General features: G+C 43.0%; 1 protein-coding gene across 2 annotated transcripts in view; it reads right to left on the reverse strand.

The window, feature by feature from the left end:
* KIAA2012 (KIAA2012 ortholog) overlaps positions 1 to 19,940 on the reverse strand; it is a 127,418-nt gene that overhangs the window by 35,208 nt on the left and 72,270 nt on the right. For both annotated transcript variants that reach the window (XM_058300363.2, XM_058300364.2), the window contains 2 exons: positions 19,398 to 19,535; positions 11,355 to 11,424 (listed from right to left, as the gene is read on the reverse strand). In XM_058300363.2, the coding sequence (XP_058156346.1) occupies positions 11,355 to 11,424; positions 19,398 to 19,535 (208 nt within the window). The remainder of the gene's footprint in view (positions 1 to 11,354; positions 11,425 to 19,397; positions 19,536 to 19,940) is intronic.

Raw genomic sequence — 19,940 nt, forward strand, 5'->3', positions numbered from 1 at the left:
GTAGGGCTGAAACCTAGGCTAGGACTGCAGGCCCATCTGGGTGAAAGAAACTGGTTCCTATCATCACTGTGATTTTTGGTCAGCCCGGCTTCCTCTCAGGCTGGGGGCAGAGTCAAAATGGTGCCCACCAGCCTCCTTCAGACCTGGACAGATTCACACTTAGCTGTTCCCAGGGTTATATCTTAGCTGGCTGAGTCTACCAATCAGCAGCCAAAATCAGTGGCCAACTGTCTCCTCCTACCCTTTTTTTGGTTAATGGAGCTTCCAATTCCAGCCACAGAATAGCACCTGGGGCAGCTTGCACTACCAAAACAGGATAATCATTGGCGTCTGTGACTTGGCTAGTAATTTCCTGGAGAGGCTGGCTCAGTCCCCCAGCTTCCCCGCTCCCGGAGGTTGGGCAGGGGCTTAGGCTAGAGCTGCAATCTGATCTGGATGGAAAGAAGCCAGTTTCTACCAGAACTGTAATTTTCAGTTTGCCCTGCTTCCCCTTGTGCCAGACGCAGAGTTAAGATGGTGGCTACCAGTCTCTTTCTGACTTGGACAGGCGCAAACTTTAATTTTTCTCAGGATTATACTTTAGCCTGCTGATTTTAGTCATCAGTAGTTGTAGTTAGTGCCCAACCATCTCTCCCTCCTCTGTTTTTGGGAAATGGAGCTTTCAATTGCAGCCGTGGTACAGCTCCCAAGGTGGCCTGTGCGTCCAGTGGAGAATGGGCACCGGCTTCTGTGGCATGGAGCACTCTACTTATGAGTCTTCTCAGTAGATGGGCAGTCTCCTCTTTCCATTTCTTCAAGTATGTTGCAGGATGCTCTTCTGGCCTCCTGGAGCCCCCAAACAGGTGCTTCAGCTAGCTCCAGAGAGCTCTGGGTGTTTCCTAACTGCCCTGTAGCAGGAGCTGCTCTAGGAGCTCCTTATTCCACTGCCATCTTGCTGGTTCTCCTCTAATGGTTGGTCTTTTACGGCTTGTCTGTGGAGTCTCTGATTTTCCATGTAAATAATATTGTCTGGTAATAATGACAGTGTCATCTCCTTCTTTCCATCCTTTTACTTTAAAATTTTTAAATAAAAATTGTGGTAATATATAACATAAAATTTGCCATTTTAACAATTTTTAAAGGTACAATTCAGTGGCATTACTTACATTTACCATGTTGTGCTACCATCATCACCATCCATTACCAAAACTTCTTTATCACCCAAAACAGAAATTCTATACTCATTAAGCAATAACTCCCCATTCTTCCTCCCCAACCCCTGGTAACCTCTAATCTACTCTCTATCTCTATGAATTTGTATATTCTAGATTATTTAATTAATTGGAATCCATCCTTCTACCTTTTATTTTATTTTTTTGCTTTTCTTATTGTGCTGGCTAGGATGGTAGTAAAATGCTGAAATTTACTTTAGAGACTGCTTCTAAAGTTTTACCATTAGAGTATGATGTTTAATGTAGCATTTTGGTAAATACTTTCATTAAAATCTGGGGATTCCCATCTATTCCTAATTTATAATTTTTATCCTGAATGAGTGAATTTTTTTTCTTTTTTAAAAATTTATTGAAGTATATCACTCATACGTAAACATATATAAACAATAAGTGTATAGTAATACTTGTAAACTTACAAAAAAAACCATACATAATATCATACAAGGTTATCATACCTCACCCTACCATCATTACCTTTTGCACTGTTGTGAAACATTTTTAACTAATGATTAAAGAGCATCTTCAAAATATTACCACTAACCCAAAAGTATTTTTCCCCAAACATGCGTAACATCATACAGGGGTCCCCTACATCAACCCACCACCAACACCTTGCTTTGTTGTGAGATATTTGCTACAAATTCTAAAAGTATATTGTCAAAATCTTACTACTAACTATAGTCCTTATCTTAAATTTGGTGTATTTTCCCCCAATCCACCCTATTATTATTTTAAAAATATTTTTATGACAGAAGTTGTAAACTTGTGCAGAATTCATGAATGGGTGAATTTTTATAAAATGTTTTTCAACATCTATTAAGATGACCTAAGGCTTTCCCTCTTTAACCTCTTTTTAAAAAGATTTTAAAATTTTATTTATTTTTAATTAATTTTTTATTGTCTTTTTTTTTTTTTAAAGATACATAGATCACACAAAACCCTTTAACCTCTTGATGTGAATTATATAAACAGGCGTTCAATTGTTAGACTGAATTTCTGGGATACATTCAATTCAGTCATGGTGTATTTTTTTTTTAAGTAAAAACAAAGATTTGGTTGACTAATATTTTATTTAGGGTTTTTGCATCTCTGATCTTAAGTGAGATTGACTGGTCTATAATTTCCTTTCTTATGCTTGTCCTTGTCTCCTGTCTGAAATGCTTTTGGTTTTGAAGAATTTAGGTCCCATCTTAGCAATGAGCTTTCTTTCCTGGAAGGCGAAGAGGCTCTTCAGAATCAAGGGGCAACAACTGTGTTCTGGGATTCTGGGGACGTCCCTGTGGTTGCCATCCTGGGCTGAGCCAGAAATATCCTGAAGAAGGACTCACCACTTCCCCACTCCCTCCCCCTCTGCTAGGAAGAAGCTGAAATACTTTCCGGAGCTAAAAATAAAGTACTACTGGCATGGACTGGTCACCTCGGCTTTTAAGAGCTAGCAGAATATTCTAAATCCTTTACCGCAGGTCCCAGAAAGAGAGCCTGGTAGTGCACGGGGCAGTGCAGGCCCCACACAGAACAGTAAGGGGGCAAGGATCCCCAGACCAGCCTCGTGCATTTGCCCTTTGGGTGACACCACCTTTAGGGCTGTAGATTTGTGTGCAGTTGTCGCATGGCCTCAACTCCTGGGCACCTGCCTCTGTCTCCTGCTTTTCTTCACAGCTTTTGGAGAAATGTTTCCAACACTGGCTACTCCTGCCTTCTTACCAGAGACTGGGCAATCGTATTTCTTCTTCTGGAGCTGCCTGTTCCTTGAGCGGGGAACTGCTCCTGAGGAAAGATCTTCAAAACGAAGCTAAACAACCCACAAACACTAGGCAGAGACTTGTGCCGCCTTGGTTTTAATAATTAGCCGTGACTTTACATAATTCTCTTGACTTCTAGGCCTGGCGTTACTTCATCAGTAAACTGAAAGAACTTCTAGGGATTCTAAATAATCTGCAAGATTCATGCTGGCTTTAAAAATAATGCTGCCATAATTTGATGGTGTATTTCCCAGCTTTGTAACTATTTCCTAAACACACGGATAGTTACAACTCTCAAAGAGCCAAGGGCTTTGGAGTCGTGGAAACCTGGGTTCATATATTGGCTTCTCCTCTTCTTGGCTGTGTGACCTCGGGCAAGTTACTTCAACTCTCTGAGCCTCATTTTTCTCATCTGTGAAATAGGGGTATGCACTTTACCTCACAGGGTTGTGGTGAGGGTTAAAATTAAACAGACAAAGGGCATCTATTATAGTGTCTTGCTTTATGCCAAGTGCCGAAAGTTAGTTCCCTTTTCTCCACCCCTGAAGTGTCTGTGTGGAAAACTAGCCAAAACAAAGAACAAAAACAAAGCTGTTTAACCTGAAAAATCTAAATTGTTTGGGTGGCTCTCCAGGGGTGTTTCCTGTTTGCCTGCCTCCCACCTTTTCTCTAGGGTTCACCTCTGCCTGTTTTTACCATTTTTAGGCCTTCTATTCCCCACCCAGGCACAGAACCCCCAGCAGGTCCCACGGCGTAGACTCATCACAAGATTCCACAGAGAGGAAAAGAAAACACTGAACCCACACCCCAGAACAGACCCTTCGCGGAGAGACCAACCTGGAGTTGTGTTCTCCTTGGCAAGTAGCCCTTTCTAAGGAGTTCAAGGGCAATTGGTGGGACGGCCTTGTCTTGCTCTGACAAGAGGCGCTGGTCTGAAACCTCCCTGGGGAGCGGGCGCCGCGGTAACCCAGAGCTGAGCTATTGAAGTAACAAATGCCACCCGAGGTGGCCCAGAGAAATGGCCTTCCCTGAGCAGCCCTGCGGGGGCCCTGACGCCGAGCTGGCTTTCCTGCTGCTGCCGCAGAGGCAGAGGCAGTGGCAGGCAGCGACTGCTGGGCCCTTTTGTCTTTCCCTCTCCTACCCGGCTTTGCCATCCCTTCCCTCTACCTCCCCCGGGGAATGGGCCGGTCTTTAGAAAACTTGCCTGAATATTTTCCTCATTCGGCTTTCTCCCCTTTCTTGCAGGGGTGGGTGGGAGCATATCTTTAAATCTCTATTTCCCCTTGCCCTTTCGTCAGCATTCTCCCCATCTACCCAGGAGAACTCCAGGATCTGCAAATCCCTCTTTTTGGTACCTGCTAACCTGGAGAAATAATCTCTGCAGAGTCTAGGGAGATAAATCAAACCTGGGTGTGAATTCCAGCATCGCCACTGCCCAGCTCTGTGTCCAAGGGCATGCTACTTAATCTGTCTGCGCCTCAATTTTCTCGTCTGGCAAATGGGGATATTGAAAGTTCCTTCTTTATAGAACTGCCATAAAAGTTACATGAGACAATTGCTATGTAAGATATGAGCTGCAGTTATTAGTAGTAATATTTTGATGATGCTCTTTCATAGTTTGTAACAAATGTTTCAGAACAATGCACTGGTCTTGGTAGTGGGGTGATGTATGGGAGCCTTGTATGATGATAGGCATGTTTGTTTTATAAAGTCACAGCTTTTACTGTACACTTATTGTTTATGTTTGAATGATATATGTCAATCAAATTTTATTTTTAAAAAAGCTAAATGAGACAACTGATGGAAAACACCTAGCCCTGTTCCTGGCACCTAGTGAGTATGGACTGCTGCCCCTGCCTTGAGGCCGTCATTGCAAGGGGTTGGTGCCCTCTGGCTGCAGATTTATCTGATAGGGCTAAACATACAACAGAACAATATAGCAGGGGCTTTGAATTTCAGTCAGAATGCAAGGTTGATTACAGTGAAGTACTCAGGTTCAGTAAACTTCCTCCTTCATGCCAGGCATCACCTCCTCCAGGGAGCCCTCTCTGACCTTCCCCATCCCTCCCCCACTGGTCTGGATCAGTTGCGGGTCTTGTGTTCTCTTGGAGCACTGATGGCAGTGTGTTGCAACCATCGACACACACATCTCCATGAGGAGACAGGTTTCATTAGGAGTATGTCTTTTCTAGCCATGGAGGGCCTAGAACTTAGTAGGGGATCAGCAAATGTTTGCTGAGTGAATGAAGTTCACGCAGTCAGAGCCCTGAATCTGGTGGCTGAACCTCAGTGGTAACACTAAGAATTCTGCTTTTCTCAAAAAAAAAAAAAAAAAAAAGACTCCTGAATCACAGAAGATGAGAACTAGAGATTGGAAGGTCAATTTTGCTGTTTCCGGATGAGGAAGTAGAAGCCTGGCGAGGCTGAGGGGTTTATCTGAGACCTCGGGCCAGTGCAGGAGGGTCGTGGCTGAGGCTGGTACTTGACCCACTGTCCTCGTTGCCACCAAGTCAGGGCTCAGATAAAGCACGGGACCGCCAGCCTTCTCCCAGGCTGTGCTGGTCATCACCCAGCCAAGGGTAAGTGGGACATAGTGAAGAGGGTGGCAGGCGTTCTTGGGAGCAGGGCCAGTGGAAGCAGCTTGGGATGGAGGCCTGCTCAGCTCCTGGCTCTGCTGCCTGTCACGGTGCAACCCCGGGCAAGACACAGAGTGTGAGGGCATGATGGGGCCCTAGAGATTATCCAACCCAATTCCTTGTTTCATGGAAAAGGAAACCAAGGCCCAGAGAAGTGATATGCCCTACCCCAGACTATGGACCTAATGAAAGGCAGAGTTGGTGACTTAACTCCTGTCATTGAATCTGAAACCAAATTTCTGCCATGACGCTACTCCAGTGTTCCTCAAATGTTAGTGGGCATAGAATCACCTGAGAATCTTGTTAAACACCAGGCAGATACGGAGTGGGACCCTAGGTTCTGCGTTTCTAATCAAGCTCCCAGGTTCTGGCTAGAAAGTATCTTGACCAGCATTTTCTCATGAAAAACCCTGGTCTAGATCTTTCAGCTCCACTCTGACCTAACTACAAAGTGCATTGACCCTAATTAGACCAATGTTTTTGGGTCAATGCACGCTGGTGGGTGGGCCATTTGCCCAGAATCCAGTGGAGCCAGGGTCTTCCTCGCGTGCTCAGTCCCTCCCCGTCAGTGTTGGCCACTGACCATTCCTGCTGGCTCCCTTGTTGCCTGGAGTGGAGCTGCAGTTCTGGGCTGGTGGCCGTGGGGGCTGTGAGCACACCCTACTCTGGAGACTCTGACCTTACTAGTCCTTGCAGACACTGTTCGTTCACAAGGAATATGCCATGCCCAAAGTCAGAGCCTTCACTGTAAGCTCTTGAGGGGAGGGCCCTTGGATTTATCACCTTGGATCCCCTGAATACTCAGTATGTTTGTTCAACCAATTTACTCATTCATTTAAGGAACATTTACTTGGCCTGAATAAGGCATGGTCCTTGCTTCAAGAAGCACACATAACATGAGGCTATGAAGTGGTACTTAATGGTCAACTGATAAGCGTATATGTGAAATTGAATTAGACTTCAAGGCTCAGAGGGAAGTGGAAGTATCATCAGGTATAGTACGTGCAATGAAAAGCAGACCACGTTGGATACATCCTAATGAGGGGCTTGTTTTCATAAGAAGAGAGCACAGCTCCCTAGGCAGCTCCCACTAGGGAAAATGGAAATTACACCATGTAAAGGTTCCTTGTGCTTTAAAAGTTATCAGGGAAATCCACAGACGCATTAATTGTTTTCTCTTTCCCTTGACACCACAAAGACCAATAGAGGACCTAGCTCCTTTTCTTGGGCAAGCCACAGAACAAGCAGCAAAGCACAGTGTTTGTGGCAAAGAGAGAAGAGTGAATTTAAAGATGTATGATAATGATAAATGGCCCACCATCCTGACTCTGAACCCAAGACGTAAGAAAGTGGGAGCATCTGAAAGAAAGGACCATTGTCCACATGTAGCAGAAACTGCTGCTGTCCCCCAAAGTCCATTCATTCCTCCTTCACCTTTGGGTAACAACAAGACACTTTATTTCCAAGCCTCCCTTGCAGCTAGCTAGATGAACCAATAGGATATGAGAAGAGATGGATACATGCCATGCTCTAATCATGCCCTTAAAAGGAAGCTGTAGGCCGGGCGTGGACTTTCCCTTGCTGCAGTCAGCATTGACCAGGAAGACAAGGGCAAAGAGGATGGCAGAACAGCAAATGAGAAGAAACCTGGTCTTGGAGTAGAGCTATCCTACCCCCTGCCTGCCAGCTCAGACTTTAGCATGAGAGAGAGATAAGCCTTCCATATTGTTTGAAGTCGCTTTACCTGCATCTTTGTTAGAGCAGATGTACCAGCATTCTAACTACTACACATCCATCTTTTGAACAAGGTGAAAAGGCTCTGAATCTTTCTTTTCTGATGGATTCAGCATGACCTGCCTTTGGTTTTCTCCCTTTTATTCTGGGCTGCTCATTAGGAACCCCCTGCACCATACACAGGGCTCCCCAAATCTCTCATTCCTCCTAAAATATTTTAAAGCATTTCTGTTATGTCCAAGAGATTGTCACTGATTGACAAAATGCAGAGGCTGGAGAGGCTGCATCTTTCAGGGTGGATTCCCTGCCCACATCTGGACTTGAGCAGAAGAAAGACTTGAACAGAGGGCTTAAGAGCAAACCCTCCCCGTCACTGAGACTGATTTGGAAAGTCAAAAAGTCATCATATAATCAACTTAGAACAAGGCTCTTCTGACAAGCTGCAAATGAAGCTGTTAAAAGAATAAGGTTTTGTAAAAACAGGTGCATAGCTAACCCTTAGTGAACACTTACTTTGTGCCAGGCATTCTTTGAAGCACATTATGTGTATTAACTACTTTCATCCTCACTACTACCCCAGGAGATAAGTACTGTTAGTATCCCCAGTTTACAGATGAAGAAAAGGAAGCCCAGAGAAGTTCAGTAAATTCATGCTAGGACACCCAGCTAGTAAGTGGCAGTGCTGGGATTTGAAAGCAGTCAGTCAGACTATATAACATGTTCTTGATCATGGTGATGTTGCCTAACACAGCCCACCTTGGTCCCACCAGTATTTTTATTTTAGGTACTAGGGCTTGAGCCCAGGACCTTGTACATGGGAAACAGGCACTCAACCACTGAGCTACATCTGCTCCCCAATGAGAGGTTTTTTTATTGTTTATTTGCTTGTTTTGTCTGTGCTCCCCCCACCACTAATACATATATGTAATTTTTTTTGAGGTTCCTAGGCCCGGGGATTGAACATGGGACCTAGTATATGAAAAGCTGGCACTCAACCACTGAGTCACATTGACTCTCCTGAGTTGGTTTTTTTGTTTGTTTTGCTTGATGTTTGTTTTCATTTTTCCTAGGAGGCACTGGAAACTGAACTCATGACCTCCCATGTGGGAAGCAGGAGCTCAGCTGCTTTAGCCACATCCACTCCCCCACCAGTATTTTTTAGAGAAGAGATTAAATGAAATCACTGCCGAAATCAGAGAAATAAGTCCTAGAAGCAAGGCCCAGGATGGTAGTTCTCGAAGTGTGGTCACCAGACCACTGACATTGGAATCACCTGGGAATTTATTATAAATGCAGATTCTCAAGCCTCTGCCTAGTTGTAGCAGTTTGATATGGTTATGAATTCCAAAAATAGACATTGGATTAAGTTTGTAATCTGGTCTGTATCTGGGAGTGATTGAGTTATGATTAGGGCTTTGATTGGGTCACGTCATTAGGGTGTTGAGTTCCCGCCCACTAAGGAGTGGGGACTCAGAGATAAAAGGCATGGCAAAGGACAGAGTTGGGGTTTTTTGATGTTGGAGTTTTAATGTTGGAGTTTGATGCTGAAGCCTTAAGCTGGAGCCCCAGTAAGCTTACAGAGGAAGCAGAAGCAAGCCCCAGGAAGGGAGGAACCCAGGAAGCCTGAACCCTTGCAGACATTGGCAGCCATCTTGCTCCAACATGTGAAAATAAACTTTGGTGAGGGAAGTAATTTATGCTTATGGCCTGGTATCTGTAAGCTCCTACCCCAAATAAATACCCTTTATAAAAACCAACCAATTTCTGGTATTTTGCATCAGCACCCCATTGGCTGACTAGTGAATCAGAAATTCTGGCAATGAAGCCCAGAAATTTTTATTTTAACAAGTTCTCTAGGCAAGTCTGATACATTAGCCTAGGAAATAAAGAAGATTAGCCATATTGAAGTTTTATTCTTCCCTGGACTTTAGGGAACAGAGAGAGGGGAGAAATGAAAGCTCTGTGTTTGGAATGAGAGCAATTTTCCAAACCCTCATTGATTTGGAGGTTGCTGATTTGACCTGTCTTGTGAATTCTTGCATGTGGTGTCCTCACCAAGCCCCTGAGTTGTGGTTTCCTCACTAGAGGCTGGCACTGGCTCACTTCTTGAAATTAACCATGTAGAAAACTGCTTACTGGGGAGCAGGAAAACTAGCCTGACAATTGGCTCTAATACCTGCGGGGAGAACATCGATTCTTAAATAGTTAAAATAGATTCCTTGGCCCTTCCTCCTTTCTTTCTTTCAAAGCCTTGAAATCCTTTTAAACATTAGCATTTGTCATTCAGGACAGGCAAACGCCTTCTTTAATTTTCTGCAGTGATATTGAATGCATTAAAGACTTTCTGAATAACTTATGGAACTCAGCTGGAGCCTGTCCCTTTGTCATGAGACAGGAAATCTGTTTTGATTGACTCAGTCATTGCTCAGACTTGGCCAACGTCCTGTACTGCCTAAAACATCCATTGCACTTGGCCAAGACCTCAGGGCTCTGCAGCGTTCACATTCTGCACATTTGATTTACGATATGGACAAACTGAAGACTGGAGAACATTTCCCTGTTTCTTGTCGCTCAACTTTGAAATGCAGGTGGCAGAAGCCCTGCTTAACAGCTTGACCAAATACAGGGATCAGGCTACCATAATATTTATTATCTGATATCCAGGAAGAGTGAGTTTGGTATTTCAATTATTTTTTTTACTAGGATGTCAATTGAAAGAAAGGGTTATAAAGATGTAAACAGAAAAAATCACGTTCAAGGTGGAATGACAAATCCATGACTTTGCACGTTTGTCTCCAGTGTATCCTTATCAGCTCCAGGCCTCCCCAAATGGAGACAGAAAGAATCATGGAGCCATTTCCCAGGTGGGTAAACTGTGACCATGAGAAGGTAGATATTTATTCATTGTGATATCCAAGTTGAGAAGATTAACATTCATTACGTGGCTGTTCTCCGGAAATTACCTCGTATAATCCTCATGCAGTCTCCTGAGGGTGTGCTGTTTTCAACCTCATTTGACAGACAGGACACAGTTACAGAGGGGTTAAGGCACAGGCCCTCCAATTCTAGAGCCCATGCTGTATAGGGCACCTTTTTGTGAATTAGATAAAGGCACCTAGTAGGAGGGCCAAGTAGGAAAAGGTCCCTCTGGGAGGACCCAGACCAGTGCTGGGGTGCTTGGTTTAGCTAGAGTCCCACAGGCCGGGCTTCAGCTCTCACTGGCTCCCTCTGCTGGATGCCTTTGTACAGCGACCAAGAAGCACAACTCTACTGTTGGACTCTGTATCCACTCCCTGAGAATTTAAGAGTCCCTTGCATATCTGTTTTCACTTCTGCAAGATGCAGGGAGGTTTAAAAACCAGCTCTGCTCCCTGGGCCTGGCCAACTCCTGCATCACACGGCATGCCCAGGTACCCTCAGGGAAGAGCCCAGTGCCAGGAACAGGGTCTGGGGATATGAACTATGCCAAAAAAGCCCAGTGTTTCTGAGCACAGTGTTTCCTAGAACCACCATTATCATCATCATCATCATCGAATGCTGCATCAGTTTTGAGGGAAACATAATCAAGCAGCTCTGGCCTCCCAGAGCTGCAGGTGACGGGGGCTGGGTCTCCATAGACATTGATACCCCCTCTGTGGGAATATTAACCCTCTCGGCCGGGTCTTTGGTGACCTTACTTGCATAGCTAAGCTCCCATGAAAGCAGAAGGAACAGAGAGGTGAGGTGCCTGTGAGGTCTTTTTTGTAACGACCGCAAAGTATCCACTCTCTTGCATCAATCTGCCACCTTCTGGGAGGAGAGAAATCTTTCAGTAAGTCCAAGGACATAAAAGCATGCTATTATCATTTGACCTGTGATGCACTAAAAACATATCAGACTTTGAATTCAGCACTTTGATCTGTGTTCAGACTTCTACCCCATGGCCTGAGAGGTAACGGAAGAGACATTCTCCATTAGCATCTTTTAGCAGTGCGAAGTTCATCCAACAACTACAGGGATAAAATGATAAATCCCAACCAAGCGGTCTCTACCTTGACTGTCTTGATTTTCTCCGAGGGATCCTTCTGGCCCTTCAGGATGGTCCAGGTCATCTCCACTTTCCTGTTAGGCAAACACATGACAGAGTGCGTAAGGCAAGCTAGATGCAAACGGATCCTTTGGTATCCTGTTTCCTCTTCTTTTAGTGTAAGTGCCCAGGAGGGCTGTTACCAGTGTGAATGGCCTTAAAGACCAAGCAGGCTGGGCAGTGGCACTGAGTACTGTTAGGTTCTTAATAGGTCTTTATCTGGGTGGGGACTTGCTCCTCCATCTGGGCAGTGTTCAGTGCCCAGTACATGCAGGAGTTAATGGGACGAAGGGAAGAAGGAGGGCACAGGCAAAGACCAGCTGGCAGAACGGAGCAAGGCACCTCCAACACCCTGAAAGGAGGCTGGTGAGGCTGGAACAGAGGCTGAGAGAAGTGGGAAGGGTGGGAGGCTTCAGACACCAAAGCCTTGAAGGCAGGATCAGGATTCTGGTCTTCGTCCTGGGAGCAAGTGGAAAAACTGATGATTTAAAGAAATGGGGTCAGATCGGCTTTTTGTGGAGCTTTTAGGATTTTCATGGGATCTCCTGACATTCATCCCCTCTTCCTTCCTTTTCTGAGTCACACAGGCTGCTTGTAATTCCAAGACCCAGAAATCTCCATAACTGTGGTTCTCAACTCTGACTGCATATTAGGATTATTTGAGGGAAACGGACTTTGGCCCAGTGGTTAGGGCGTCCGTCTACCATATGGGAGGTCCGCGGTTCAAACCCCGGGCCTCCTTGACTCGTGTGGAGCTGGCCATGCGCAGCGCTGATGCGCGCAAGGAGTGCCGTGCCACGCAAGGGTGTCCCCCGCGTGGGGGAGCCCCACGCGCAAGGAGTGCGCCCCGTAAGGAGAGCCGCCCAGCGTGAAAAGAAAGAGCAGCCTGCCCAGGAATGGCGCCGCCCACACTTCCCATGCCCCTGACGACAACAGAAGCGGACAAAGAAACAAGACGCAGCAAATAGACACCAAGAACAGACAACCAGGGGAGGGGGGGGAAATTAAATAAATAAATAAATCTTTAAAAAAAAAAAAAAAAAGGATTATTTGAGGAGCCTTAAAAATATGATTCTTAGGATCTAATCCCAAATAGTAAACTCAGACTCCGGGCTGGGCCATTTTAAGACTCCTTGGGTGATTACAATACTCAACCAGGACTGAGAATGGCTGATCTTTCCTAGCGTGTTGGAAGAGGAACTCTTTAGTAACTGAAGTAACGTGGTAGGTAGACTTAGTGACCCAAGTAAAGCCCAGTGTGTCTGATGAGGCCTTTGAACCCGGATCCCTGCTCAACCCACTCCTTCATTTTAGCTGTAGAGGTGGAATCTGATGTGTAGGGCCCTGGAAGTCGATCCTGATTTAACCCTTTAATGACAATAAGCTTTCAACTTTATTGTCAAATACGCAAGCTACGTTGGGAGGAGAGAATTATCTGCCAATTTGTTTGACAGTCTCTTTAATTCCTCTCAGAGCTTCCTTACTTGATAGTTTTTACCCTTCCTGTTTCTCAGTTGTTATTTTTAACAGTTTGCAGCCAATGAGACACTCTGACATGAAAAAACTAGAGCTGGTAAGTAATTTTCTTTCTTTTGCATTTCTCATTTTGGAGACAAAGCAGTTTTGGTCTGATGCAGTAAAAAAAATTCATCTCTAAATATAATGAAAGATTTAAAAAAAATTATTGCAGGAAAAACCCACCTCAGTCATAGGATAACTACTGAGTTAGAAGACTAGAAAAAGAGAAAAATTGGAAAGATGTTTATAAGGCCTTTAATTTAACAAGAAATTGGACTGAAAGGGAGAAACAAGCTTCCTCCTTTTAAAGAATCTCAAAGCTGAGAAGGATAAACCTTTGGTTTAACAACAGTTATGAGCCTTCAGAGGCAAGGAATGTTCTTCTCCTTTCACAGATGGGGAGACAGAGGTAGAGAGTCAGAGATTTGGGAAGAATCTTCTTGTGAATCCCTGTTAGAAAAGTAAATGATGTTAATGTGGAATTTTGTCCATTCAATTGTATGTTGCTTAGAAAAAAGTCCAAAAAAAAGCTATCATTTTTGCATATATGAACAATGTGTGAAATTACGAATGCTTGAGGTTATTCATTGATCAGAAACCAAATGCCCCATGAGTAGGAGACTAGCTAAATAAATTGTTAACTCATCCAATGGAATACTACGCAACCATTAAAAAGAATAAAGCCTCTCTATAAATTGATATAGAAGAAACTTTATATATTATAATATATTAAGTGAAAAAAGCAAGACTCTGAACAGTGAGTATAATATACTAACATTCACATAAAATATCTATCACCTATCATCTGTCTCTATCCATCCATCCCTCTAACTTATCCACCTATCTATCTATCATCTATTTTTCTATATATTTATTTAACTGTATTTGCTTGATATGCATAATACATCTCAGGAAAGGTACACAAGAAACTAGCAAAAGTGTTTGTCTAAAGAGAAGGGAACTGAATGGCTTGGAGACCAACACTTTAATAATTAATTTTTTTAAAACTTCAGGGTATATTTTAGATTTAAATTTTAAATTAAAACCTTATTTATTTTTAATATGAATTACAAATTCAGTGACTAAACCAAGTAATTGAAATCCCAGTTCTGTTATTTTTTAAAAAATTGCATTCATTATATTTTTCTATTTGTAAAAGAAATATATCTTTGATCCTGGGATTGTATGAATAATACTTTTTCATAGAATGTTCACATGTATAAAGGATTTGATTCATAATGGAGAGAGAAGCATATGTTAACATAAGGGAGGAACGGCATTGATTTCAATGAGTGGAAGCAACAGGGAAGCATTTTTCCGCTAGGACATTGTCTGAAGATGGAGCAGACCACTTTAGGAAATAAGTTCCTATCACTAGAGTAATTTAAACATGCTTTGGTGACCAGTTGGCAGGAAAGTTGTTATTCCATCTATCTATCACTCCACCCATCTATCCATCAATCTGTCTACTTTTCTGTTTATCAATCCATTTTCTGAACATGCAAGTGTAGGTTGTATACATCATTCTCCCTGAACACTTAATACTGCTAGGTGCATGTCTAAGACTAAGGATATTCACTTAAGTAACCACCTTAAGTACAGTTATCAAGTTCAAGAAATTTCACACTGATGTAAAACTTACAATGTATATTCCAATTTTTCATATATCACAATTATCTCCTTTGGAGTCTTTACTCCTTTGTTACCTCACACCCTGGATCATGTATTGCATTTAATTGTCATTGTCTCTTTAGTTGCACATTCTTTTATTTCTTTAACTGTAGGAACATATATACACATAAACTTTCCCTTCTCAACCACTCCCATGCATACCATTCAGTGGAATTAATGGCATTCACAATATTATGGTACCCTCACCACCTTCCATGACTAAAACTTTCTCTTTACCCCAAACAGAAATCCTACACCCATTATGCATTAACCCCTCATACCCCCTGCCTGCCATCCCTGGCAAACTGTACTCTAGTTTCTGTCTCTATGTACTTGCATATTCTCCAATATTTTCTTTGTAGTTACCATGGGGCTTAAATTTAACATCCTAAATCTATAATAATCTCATTTGCTTTGATACCAGCTTAACTTCAATACTATACACAAATTATACTTCTTTATCTCTTTATTCTCCCACCATTATATATAGTATATTTATACCGTATTAGTCTTAAACCACTGATTTATCATTATATTTTATGCATTTTCCTTTTAGACCCTATAGGAAGTAAATAGTGGAATTACAAGCAAAAATATGGTAATACTGGCATTTATATTAACTCATGTTATTATCCTTACCAGGGGACTTAATTTCTCCATGTGGCTTTGATCTAGTGTCTATTGTCCTTTCCCTTCAACCTGTAGAACTTTCTTTAGCATCTCTTACAGGGCTGGTCTAAAGTGATAAGCTCCCACAACTTTTGTTTATCTGGGAATGTCTTATTCTCTCCCTCATGTTACCAGATATGGAATTCTTGGGTGGCAATTTTTTGCATTCAGCACTTTAAATATGCCATTCCATTGCCTTTTCACCTCCATGGTTTCCAGTGAGAAATAGGCACTTAATCTTATTGAGAATCGCTTGCCTGTGACACATTATTTCTCTATTGTGACTTTCAAAATTCTCTCTTTGTCTTTGGCATTTGGCAATTTGATTATCATATGTTTTAGTGTGGGTCTATTTGGGTTTATACAGTTTTGAGGTTCTTGGATGTATATCTTCATGGATTTCATTAAATTTGGGGAGTTCTCCCATCATTTCTTTGAATATTCTTTCTGTTCCTTTCTCTCTTTCTTCTCCTTCTGGGATTCCCACAATGCATATATAGGTATGCTTGCTGGTATCCTGCAGAGTCCTCAGGCTCTGTTCACTTTTCTGCATTCTTTCTTCTTTCTATTCCTCAGACTGGATGATTTCAATTATCCTCTCTTCAAGTTCACTGATTCTACCTTTGGCCAGCACCAATCTGCTGCTGAATCCTTCCAGGGATCTTTTTCATTTCTGTTAATGTGGTCTTCAGCTCTGGTTTGGTTCCTTTTCATAACTTCCATCTCTCTGTATTAGTCCTTTGACAATATTTTACTTAAGCTCTTTAAGCATATCTAGGACCATGTTTATAAAATTCTTTGTTTGGTATGTCTCAGGTCTGGCGTGGCTTCTTTTTTTTTAAAGATTTGTTTTTATTTATTTCTCTCCCCTTCCCCCACCCCCCACTCCAGTTGTTTGTTCTCTGTGTCCATTCACTGTGTGTTCTTCTGTGCCCAATTCTATTCTTGTCAGCAGCATCAGGAATCTGTGTCTCTTTTTGTTGCGTCATCTTGCTGTGTGAGCTCTCTGTATGTGTGGTGCCACTCCTGGGCAGGCTGAACTTTCTTTTGCATGGGGCAGTTCTCCTTGCAGGGTGTGCTCCTTGTGCGTGGGGCTCCCCTATGCGGGGGACACCCCTGCATGGCATGGCAGTACTTGCGCACATCAGCACTGCATGCGGCCAGCTCCACACGGGTCAAGGAGGTCCTGGGTTTGAACCGTGGACCTCCCATGTGGAAGGTGGACGCTCTAACCATTAAGCCAAGTGTGCTTCCCTGTTGATGGCTTCTAATACATTAATCTCCTTCGCTAGGGCTATCACTTCCTGTTTCTTTGTATGTTTTGTAACCTTTTATTGAAACCTGGACATTTTGGTATTTTAATGTGTTAACACTGGAATTTAAACTCTGAGGCATCTATTTCTTAAGCTTGTATCTAGCTAGTGTTATGACATTGCTTTCTTTGAATGCAAGGAAAGGTAAAAAATTAAAAAATAAAAAAAGGAAACCCCCCCCCCCACATTTCCCATCTTTACAGATGGACATGTCCTGAGTGTTCTGCTTCTGTGTATATCCATCCAATGAGTTTAAAGAATAGTTTGAGGCCAAAGCATAAGGGCTGCCCTGATCTTTTCTGTGTATGTTCTTCTCTTGGACATGAGTGTTTGACCCTATGAATTCCTCCATTTACATAAATAGGAACACCTCTTATTCCCTAAGAAACAATTTCCTCATTGTCCAGGGACTGCGCTGTGTTCCTGCAGTCAGTAATCCTTCGCCCCAGGCAGCTACGACTTGACTTCTCTCCCCCAGCTTTCTGAAGGAGAGCTCTGTGAGGTGCTTTCTCTATGAAGGGCAAGTTCTGGGATGGCCACCACCAGATAGATTGAGTCATATATACATGCTCTCTGCATGTGCACAAATGTTACTCTCCTCCCTCTGGAACCTGGGCGAGGGAGCCACACTGGGAGTGTGGGCTGGCTCTATGCCGAACTGGTAAGGACATGTGGCGGGAGCAGTGAGGTTGCCAGGAGATCCTCCTACTTTCAAGATGCCATTTTTTTGATTTGGTGCTTGTCCTGTTAGTACAATCCTTTGTTTTCTGGAGCTTTGAGACAGATGTTTCTGTCAGTTCTTGCTGGTTGTTCAAAGCTTCTGTGGTGGGACAGAGCCCTGAAGCTTCTCGTTTTGCCATCGTGATTAGGGTGGGCCACCCATTCTCTCTCCCCACTATAATAGAGCTTACTGAACTGGAGGTAAATGGCCATGGAGTCAAAGAACCTGGCCAGAAACAGAGTTGATTATTAGCAACACAGTTTATGTATGCTACTGAAGTTGCTAAATTGGTATCAAAGCAAATGAAATTGTTACAAATTTAGTATGTTAAATTTAAGCCCCATGGTATCCACAAAGAAAATATCAGAGAATATGCAAACTGATAGAGGTAAAAAGTAGAGTATGTGTTACCAGGGGAGGGGGGCAGAAGGAATGGGGGAATTAATGCAAAATGAACATAGGGTTTCTAATTGGGATGAAAGGAAAGTGATAGTAATAGATGGTGGTGAGGGTACTGCAACATTGTGAATGTGATTAATCCCACTGAATGGTGTGCGTGGGAGAGGTTGGAATGCCAAGATTTATGTTGTATATATGTTTCCATAATAAAAAAAAGAAATAAAGAAAGAGAACCTAAGGAGATAATGACAATTAAATACAATACATGATAATGGATGGGATCTAACAAGGGAGAAGAAAGGCTCAATAAGACATTACTGGGACATAAGATAAAAATTAAAATATAGAATGTAAGCTTTATATCAATGTTAAATTTCTTTTTTTTTAAATTTAATTCCCCTCCCCTCCCCCGGTTGTCTGTTTTCTGTGTCTTTTTGCTGCATCTTGTTTCTTTGTCCGCTTCTGTTGTCATCAGCGGCACGGGAAGTGTGGGCGGCGCCATTCCTGGGCAGGCTGCTCCCTCCTTCGCGCTGGGCGGCTCTCCTTATGGGTGCACTCCTTGCGCGTGGGGCTCCCCTACGCGGGGGACACCCCTGTGTAGCACGGCACTCCTTGCCCGCATCAGCACTGCACATGGGCCAGCTCCACACGGGTCAACCTCCCATGTGGTAGACGGACGCCCTAACCACTGGGCCAAAGTCCGTTTCCCTAAATTTCTTGAATAACTGCACTTAAGGTGATTACATAAATGAATGTCCTTGTTTGTAGGGAATGGACACAGAAGTGTTAGGTGTTTGAGTATGACGTGTGTAGCTTGCTCTCAAATGTTCAGAAAATAGATAGATGGCTAGATAGATAAATAGATGATAAATAGAATGATTTGTCGAAGGTGCTAAAATGTTAAAATTGGTAAATCTGGGTATCTGGAGGGCGACAGATGGGGGTGTGTTAAAGTTCTCTGTATGGGGTTTTGTATTATTTTTGCAACTGTCTTGTAAGTTTGAAATTATTTCGAAATAAAAAGATTTTAAAAAAGAATGGTTGGGAGAAGGGCTCTAAAGCAGAGGGCTATGGGGTAATAGGAGGGCCAGTTCTGGAACATTTAGTGAGGACCTTCTGTGTATTAGATCCTGGGGTGGGAGGGATTATTGCAAAGATGGACAAATAGAGATAGCTTACCCACAGGAGCTATCAGAACCATTAACTAGAAATGAAGCTGACCTTAGAAGATCAATGAACTCTTAGAGAACAGAAAACAGGCTGATGAAACTGCTTTAAAAAAAGAAAGAAAGAAAGAAAACAGGCTGGACATCCAGAAGAGTTTGCAGCTGACTCGCCAAAGAGTTAACTCTGCTGTAGAAAATCTACCAAGGTACAGTGGAAAAACAGTGACAATTAATTTAGCTACTGCCAATATAAACTGCATTACATTTGCTTGTTTTACGAGGTAGTTCAAGGTTATCCTTTCTCCTCTCTGCTTCCTGCCTCCCACCACCTGAACCAGAAACCCAACTGATTTGTCCCAGATGGCTGGCTGTGATTACTGTCCTAATTTGTTCTTTCTTCATCGTCTACAGACTGCCTATTTTCTGTCCCTTCTGATAAAGCAGGAGCTCTGAGGCACTTCTGAAGTTGTTTTTGTACCATGCAGAATGTATTAACTGGAATTTCTGTATATGTGTCTATAAAACCCTTCGTCTTCCCAGTGTGAGATCACCTTCAGGAGCGGCGTCATGTCGATGTGCAGCTTACGTGTGTACAATTCTCGTCCGTTTGAACATATTGGCCCTTTATTTATATAACTTTGAGCCTCTCCTGTTTTCTGAGCTGCTGCCTCCACGGACTGCTGGGCCTCCTGTGAAGAGAAGCAGAAAGCCCAGCTTTCATAGGAATGATATACAGTACACAACAGAGCTAGTCCAAATCCCCAGATATTTAGGGGAAACAATTTTTGATTGTTGAACTAATAGTAACACCTATTTTTGCCACTGAAGACAGAGAGAACCCATGTATGTAGGGAATGACCTGAGAGAGGTTATTAATTCATCCCTGGAATTGGTGCAATGGGAAAGTGGAAAGAGGGACCTTGTTATATGCCAGCGGTGTGTATTATCTCATCTAATTCCCATGACAACCCCATGAGACAGGTATTGTTATTCACCACTTCACAGCTGAGAACTCAGAAGCTCTGGGAGGTTAAGCAACTCACCCAAAGCCACACAGCTGGTAAATGGCCAAGTTGAAATCACCATCTGCCCAG

The sequence above is a fragment of the Dasypus novemcinctus genome, chromosome 7 (assembly GCF_030445035.2).
Source record: "Dasypus novemcinctus isolate mDasNov1 chromosome 7, mDasNov1.1.hap2, whole genome shotgun sequence".
Taxonomy (NCBI): domain Eukaryota; kingdom Metazoa; phylum Chordata; class Mammalia; order Cingulata; family Dasypodidae; genus Dasypus; species Dasypus novemcinctus.